This window comes from Eriocheir sinensis, chromosome 25 (assembly GCF_024679095.1).
Source record: "Eriocheir sinensis breed Jianghai 21 chromosome 25, ASM2467909v1, whole genome shotgun sequence".
In the NCBI taxonomy this organism is placed as follows: Eukaryota; Metazoa; Arthropoda; class Malacostraca; order Decapoda; family Varunidae; genus Eriocheir; species Eriocheir sinensis.
Window position 1 is genome coordinate 9,309,007 of NC_066533.1, and position 8,005 is coordinate 9,317,011.

At 49.2% G+C, this 8,005-nt stretch overlaps 1 protein-coding gene across 7 annotated transcripts in view; it reads left to right on the forward strand.

Moving 5' to 3' along the window:
- Nucleotides 1-8,005, forward strand: part of LOC127003311 (ras-specific guanine nucleotide-releasing factor 2-like) — a 69,052-nt gene that overhangs the window by 34,527 nt on the left and 26,520 nt on the right. For 6 of the 7 annotated variants that reach the window (XM_050869795.1, XM_050869793.1, XM_050869796.1 and 3 more), the window contains exons 7-10: nt 3,264-3,353; nt 6,437-6,630; nt 6,931-7,056; nt 7,209-7,311. In XM_050869795.1, coding sequence (XP_050725752.1) covers nt 3,264-3,353; nt 6,437-6,630; nt 6,931-7,056; nt 7,209-7,311 — 513 coding nt within the window. The remainder of the gene's footprint in view (nt 1-3,263; nt 3,354-6,436; nt 6,631-6,930; nt 7,057-7,208; nt 7,312-8,005) is intronic. The other variant, XM_050869797.1, reaches the window with a different exon arrangement.

Below are 8,005 nucleotides of genomic sequence, written 5' to 3' on the forward strand. Positions count from 1 at the left end.
GGCAAGGGGGAGAGGAGAGGTAAGAGGAGGGGAGATAGGGGACTTGTCTGGACTTCATATACTCTGACCTACAAAACTACCGTTGCTACTGTTTTGCCAAGCCCCTCGTTGACGCCAGTAGTACACAACCATACGCAGCAACCAGTGCACCGCAGCTTGTATCTCTAGTGCGGCTGAGCTCTTGTGTTGTAGGCGAGCGACGAGGAAGTGAATGTGTCGGCCTCGTCCTTGTGGCTGTAACTTTGTCCAGGGTTGCCATGGTCGCGGCTTTTCCACTATGTTGGGCGGTTTTTCTTGAGGTTCCGTGGGAAGTATTTGGACACCCCTTCTTTTGGGTCTCTTTTTTTTTCATTTATTATCGCTAGTATACAAAAGTTACGTTTTCTTATGTGATAGTAACATCTAGGACCTCTAGATTTAGTTAACATTGCAACTGGTTTAGCAGGACACGTTACCATTGTCTTCAAGTTAGGATATTTGGGCTAATTTTGGCGTGTCAGTCCGCGGGTAACCTTCCAGCAATGACTTGGCAACCCTGCTGTCACCGCTTCCGCTGGTTGTGTCTGTAGTGTGTCCACGTCGCCTGTTGCTGCCAGTGCTTTCATAGACGCCTTTACAACGGTCCTGCTGCTTTAAGACGCTGAGTAACGCTAGTCGAGGCTGGACTAAGGGAGGGCAGGGCAAGGGTGAGGCACAGAGGGGGGTGGAGTGGTGTAGAGTGGAGTGAGAGGGAGTAAGTGGGTGTGGAGTGCCCTCAACACACACTCCCCTCGTCAGAACACGTTTCGAGGCCTCACACACTCCCCCAGTTTCCTCACTTACGGCAAAATGATCGCCATTTTGCCGCGGCTGAAATAAAAATAAAAAGGAAAGTAACTTAAAACGTGTGAAATAATTAAGACTGACACGCTGACACTTAAGTTCAGGACAAAAGCAGAGTCTGAAAAGAGGCTGATGAGGATCAATCGGTGACGACGCTGATAATTATGATAATGATGATAAAAATGATATCTGATTGCCTGCTTGAACTTTAGTTGGTCTGTGAAAAACTTTCAAATAGTACAACAAAAATTGAATTAGAAAAAGAAACCATAAAACGGAATAGATGAGTTGAAAAAAAAATTAAAGTCAGAGTCGATAGAAGCGAAGAATCATTCCAAAGTAAAATAATAATAATAATAATAATAATAATAATAATAAAAATGAAAGGCAATGTGTGCCCATGCGCAATTACATATTTTTGCCTTTTTTTCTCTTGCCTGCGTTTAATAAGATATGAACAGGAAAGAGTCTTCATGGTTTGGTCAACAGGTCGAGTGAGAATCAACAGGGGATCATAAACTTATGTATATCTAAAGCCTTAAGCAATCGTCGTCTCGTAAGCCTTCTTGTATATGTTCGTGATGACAACCTTCCAGCCCTCTTAACCTCTCACTCTGAACCGGGGATCGAACCCTGATACGCCAGCTCGGTAGGGAGAGAAAGAGAATTAGGATAAAAAAAAAAACGTAATGGTGAAAAAGGGTTGATGAAAGTCTTGACTGGCACGGAATCGAACCCTGATGCTCTGGCTCAGTAGACGAAAACGAAGGACGAAGAACGTATTCTGACCAAGACAAGACCAAGACAAATAAAGGTCTGTTGATTACTGAAAGGTCCAGAATGCCGCCTCAACATGCTGCATCTGCACTTCGAAGGCTGTGATGGCCAGTCTGGGTCCCACAAAGAACCTGGCACTTCACATAAACGCTAATCTGCGCAATGTGGTGGTGACTTTCAACCCTTCCACACTACCGGACAGTTTATCGCTGAGAGTTTGTCGGGGAGGACTGTGATGTTGTCCAAACTGTGGAGTACATTCATAGGCCCGTATTGCCAGACGCTTTCGACTCTCACAACAAATATTTAAAAAGCCCACAAAGGAGAATAGTTGGGTTATCACGATTTTTCTTTCACATTCCTGGTGCAGAAGCCTTATCAGAATGTTGTCAGGAGTCTGTGAAGATACAACACTTGTAGCTAACCCCGACCCAAAAATGGAATTAAAAAGCCAAACTACCCACATAACTGTTGATAAATACTAACGCGACGTTTTGAAAAAATCTGGCGTCAGTGCAAAGCAAAGTGGAGTGTTAACAAGCCAGGCGAGGAACAAGGGAGGAGGTTGGCTGGCGGGCGGCGGGCTGAGGGGCTGCGGTTGAGGCTGCCCGTCACGCGTCGCTCTCCCGCCCAGCTACACCTCAGGGGACGCCAGACGCACGCTTTAAAACACCCCAGAGAGTCTTCGTCTATTTATACCAAGCGTGCGAAAATAACGGCAGAGATTTTAAAGCAGGATTTGGAGATTTGGGTTACGTTTGGAAGGAAGGGAGTGTTCGGGAAGTTAAAGAAGGAAGGAGGATGATAAGAGGAGGAGCTTGTCACCTTTGCAGGATTTTGAAAGTCCTGGAGTGCGTTGGGAAATGTTCAGTAGATTAATGTCTTTATGGAGATGCCGAATAGTAATTAAGGAACTCAGACTCGATTTATGGTTATGGTTATGAGGTTGTTGTCATAGTTATAGTTATATGTTATAGAGTAAAAGATAACAAATCGTTCACCCATACTATAAAAAGAACTGAGAGTGTGTTTATACGTTATGGAAGGAATGTTTAGGAGATACCGGCGTTACAGAGGCACTGAAAAGTAGTGACTAACTTTTGCCAAATATAGTCTAGCTGCCCCGTTTGCCGCATTCCCATGTGTGTGGTGCGTGTCTTGGCCCTCGCCGGGAGGGCGTGAAGGATCGGAGTGGCGTAGTAATGCTTCGACAACAGTGAGGAAAAACTTTTCTTCAAAAGATCACCGAAGGAACTTGTATTTGCTTTTGTCATTGTGCGAAGATAAGGCGCATGAGCCAGTGACGGGGTTACGAAGGGCGCGACTCTGACACGGGAAAGGCTAGAGGGAGGATGACCCGTATAAGGTGGACAGCTGAGGAGAGCAACCCTCGCAGCACGCACGCTGAGCACGCTGAGCCTGGCGAGGGGCAGCCTGAACACCCACGGGGCACGGGCGGCGGGCCGGAGCGGGGCGCGGGTCGGTAAAGCAATAGCAGCAAAAGGCGGTGACGGCGGCGGGGGCGGTGGCGGCGGCGGCGGCGGCGGCGGCGACGACGTAGTGTCCCCACAGTGTGTTGTGGTGCTGGTAGTGGTGGTAGTGGTGTTGTGGCCCCGTGTGGTGATCCCCTTGTGAAGGACGTCTGGCCTCGTGCCGCCTTCCAGACGGGGGTCGAGAGACAAGCTCGGCGGGCTCCTCCCCGCGGCAGAAGAGGACGTGTAGCACCATCCAGCTGCTGGGGAACACGCATCTGGGTGAGTCAGCCACGCCCACACCCGTCCACACCCACCCACACCCACCTGCCAGCCACTTTTCAACACCCACACCCATCCCCAGGAGCCTCTTCTGTCACCCACGCCTCATCACCTACTCACTCACTCACTCAAGCTTCATCTCTCGACTGTCGGTCTCTCTGTCTACACACACACACACACACACACACACACCTGGTGGCTATATAGGATTATCAGGGAAAACTTCCCAAAGGTGTGGTAAGGAGTTGAATGATTAGAGAGAGAGAGAGAGAGAGAGAGAGAGAGAGAGAGAGAGAGAGAGAGAGAGAGAGAGAGAGAGAGAGTTAACCGTGTCGTCTCTGGCAAAACAAAATCAAAGAAAAATTAACCAGGGTATAACGCAGGAGACTTGGTTAAATGGGTAAGTGGACTGACAACACCAAGAGTTTTTATCCCTCACAGTATCAGGTGAATGATATTTTTCAAGTTTTTTTTTTTTTAAATCTCACGTATCTTTTTAAAACTTTTGATCATAAATGTTTCATCCAACACGGTAGCTTGAACTCAAATATTTTTGCACCTTTTTTTGCATTCACTACCCGCGTTTTTTTTCCTTTTTGACATTTCGGTATTATTTTTTTCCCTAGATGTTTTTCATCTTTAATGATATTTTTTGTAAGTAAGCAGGGAACCGAATTTGTGTCTCGATGCAACAATTTCTTAACAAAAGGTGAGAGGTTCATAATTTTTATAAATATTATTTGAAGTATTCGTGAAGTAATCCGTTTTTCTAAGCCCGCTATTATCACTACCTTTATGGCCGACGTGACTGCATTTCCTTTAAGTATAGAAATTAACCTATTTGCTGTTTTTCAATTGCCAAACGTAATATATATTTTCCCTTGGATTAGAGATATATATTGATTTATAGTTATAGCTCTCCTGACAATGTATCTATACTCTATCTCACACACACACACACACACACACACACACACACACACGCGCGCGCCCCGGTAGCTCAGTGGTTAGAGCGTCTGCCTCACAACCAGAAGGAACGGGGTTCGATTCCCCGACCGGGTGAAGATAAGTTGGGTATATCTTCTTTCACGTGCAGCCCCTGTTCACCTAGCAGTGAGTAGGTACGCGACGTAAGGCGAGGAGTTGTGACCTTGTTGCCGCGGTGTGTTGTGTGCGAGTGGTCTCAGTCGTACCCAAAGATCGGTCACTGAGCTCTGAGCTCCTTCCGTAGGGGAACAGCTGGCTGCCTCGAGAGAGACCCGAAGCAGACCAAGACGTGAACTACACACACACACACACACCGCTCTGGTGGCTCTATCGGCTAGAGCGCCGCGCTGCAAGGCTTCACGGCCAAACAGCCAGTGGTTGGAGCCCCGCTGAGGTCGGATTCTTCCATTGAGTAGGAGTGGTTACTGTCTCCCTTGAGCAAGGGGGATGGGGTGTGTGGTGTGTGAGGTCCTGGCAGTACCCAGAGATCGACGATAATGAGCATACACTTGCTCATGTCGGAAGGGTATCTGCTGGCGAAAGCGAGTCCGACTCGTGATCAGGCCGTAGTGAATTACACACACACACACACACACACACACACACACACACACACACACACACACACACACACACACACACACACACACACACACACACACGGGACCAGGATATCACTCATAATCCATTGTCATTCATAGCACAAGTAGGCCATTTCACCTTCGCCCACACACACACACACACACACACACACACACACACACACACACACACACACACACACACACACACACACACACACACACACACACACACACCTGTCCTTACCCTGCTTCACCTTGACACACCTGAACACTTCATCTGCAAGCCTTGTGCTGCTTGTCTTACATCCCATCCTCAGGTGCGCATGTCACGCATCCCAATGGCCAGGTGTCCCTCCCTCCCTCCCTCTCATCCCTAAATGTGTTGTTCCCTCTCAACACTCACTGATCTCTCTCCCTCTCCTCATAATCGCTAACCTTCACGCCAACTTCATCTGTCTTGTATAGAGAATTTTCTCAATCATTCAGAGTTGATTTTTTTTCTTTCTTTTATTTTTTAGATTTTTCTAGTCATGATAAATATTTCATTGATACCCATATATATATATTTAGGAGTTTTCTTTATAGCTTTTGGTGAGTGCAAAGTTATTTATATTCTAGTTATGCTCAGTGTAAAGTAGTGAGATCCATAGTATAATATCTATCTTTTTTAGCAAGTGTTTGATATACAAAAAAGAACAATCATGGTGAGTGTATGTTCTGTCACCCCTCCTTATTTTCCCTTCTAGCAGTGCTTTAGCCCAAACAGCTGAGGTAAAGCTCCATAGTCTAGAGTTCGGATCTGCGTAGGTTTCCGTCTGTGGGGGTGACTTTGCCTGTGGTCTTGCTAATTTCACTCTCGCTTCAGTTCCTTGACTCCCTGCTGGTCATACTACATTTTTATTTCAACTTTTGTTTCGTCCTGCAGCAACCCTCTCCTCGTCCTCATATTTATCTTTGGTTTTTGCCTTGTAGCTGTACTGTGTTGCTTAGCAAAGTTTATTTTCATTCCTAAAGAGCTTTATGCAGGACCATTAAGGAGCAACACCAAACAGATAGGCTCCAGGCACAGGAGGCACGTGGTGAGGTGCCAAAGGGTCAAGCTTGTCCTTCAGGTGTAGCACATATTGTTTGTCCTGCCGCTAGGGGGCAGGTCAGGTGCCCTGCGGCGGCCTTATCTGGCTGGGCGAGTCTGGCGGTGTGTGCTGCGGAGCCGCGTGTCGACCCACACAGGTAACTCACGAGCGTGTCTCGCCGCCGTAGAGGGTCCAATGCCCCACGGACGAGCGTGACGGTCCAGAAGACCCGGGCGCGGCTTTCCGCTCCTCAGCTATCTAGCAGCCCACGCCTGCCACTCGAGACCACTTCAATATATAACTTTTTTCCATTTTTGGTTAATCATTTGGGCAACTGCAGTATTACGTGGCAGGCGCCCTTCCCTTTCCCTTACCCCCCAGCCAGCCCTGCCCCGGCGCGCCGAGGAACTAACCTCTCATCTACTGTACTGTCGAGCAGGAGACTTGTTCGACATGCTGCTGCCAATGCTGAGCATCTACCAGGAATACGTGAGGAACCACCACTACAGCCTGCAGGTGCTGGCAGAGTGTAAGCAAAACCCTCACTTCGGAGCCTTCCTCAACCGCCTCGAGAATAAACCCAACTTGCAAGGCCGCACGCTGGAGACCTTCCTCACCTACCCCATGCACCAGGTGTGTGTGTGTGTGTGTATGTGTGTGTGTGTGTGTGTGTGTGTGTGTGTGTGTGTGTGTGTGTGTGTGTGTGTCATGAGTGGTCAAGTGCCATGATTGTAATTGAGGTAATTGGAAAAGGTTAAAGTTACAACTCTCATTACGGTATCTACACAGCTCAACACAACAAGTAGCACACAAGACCTACACAGCATACATAACCCTATGTAGATCACCACACGTTAAAACATTATAAACGTGCATGGGTTGGGGCAAGTCTTTCCGAGCGGGATGACAGCGGTGTGTGTGCATGTGTTGCAGATCCCGCGTTACATCATCACCCTGCACGAGCTGTTGGCACACACGCCGCACAACCATGTCGAGAGGAAGAGCCTCGACCACGCCAGGATGCAGCTGGAGGACCTTTCAAGGCAGATGCATGACGAGGTGGGTTTTAATCCTCTCCTTGGTGCTGGCGTTGCTGCGTGAATCAAACTGATTTCAAATAACAGTAATTAGTTGTTGAATGTTTTGTAGTCACCGAGTAGCGCGAAGCAGGCCCCGAGGCATCGAATTTGATGTGCGTCCTTGTGTTGCAGGTGAGCGAGACGGAGAACATCCGGAAGAACCTGGCCATCGAGCGCATGATTGTGGAGGGCTGCGACATCCTGCTGGACGTCAACCAGATGTTTGTGCGTCAGGGTAAGAAGCCAGCAGCTGCGGCCGCTCTCAGTTCCTGCTTCCCCAAAGAGGCTGTGCCGTCCTTCCCTCGCAGGTCCATTGATTTCCCGCGCAAGACGACAGACCTGTTCACCAGCGAGGACGGAGAGGAGGCGGGAGCCACGCCCCGCTCTCAGCGTTCCCACTCCACCGTGTCCTACATGACGCGGGAACAACAGATCGCAGCTTTTGGCACCCGGCGCCGCCTTTCCTCGCTGCGGCAGAGTTCTTTAGGCAGCGCCCTTCCCGCCGCCGTGGCAGGTTCCGCCGGGGCCTCCATGGTACGCCACACCCTCAGTCTAGGCGCCTCACCACTCTCGCCACCACACCCCGACACGGGCCGCCGCGCCTCTGATGTGCCCAGAATAAGAAAGAAAAGCGTCCGTATATCAGACGAGTCGTTTGATGAGTGCGAGGAGTTAGCAGCCTCAGGCAGCAGCGTCCAGCAGGGGCCGTCAGTATTCACCCCTACAACCTCGCCCAAGTCCTCCCCGGAGGAGGCAGTTGATGAGGCAAAGGCGGCTGGCCTCACCCCAGTGGAGGAGCGGTCCTCTCTTGACTCTGCGGAAGACCCACGTCCGCCTGTAACCTCCTGAAAGCGGACTGTTTGGCTCTTGGGCCATTGTTGTGCATCTCTCTCCTTTTTAAATCCCGGAGGTCCTCCCGCTGACCTCGT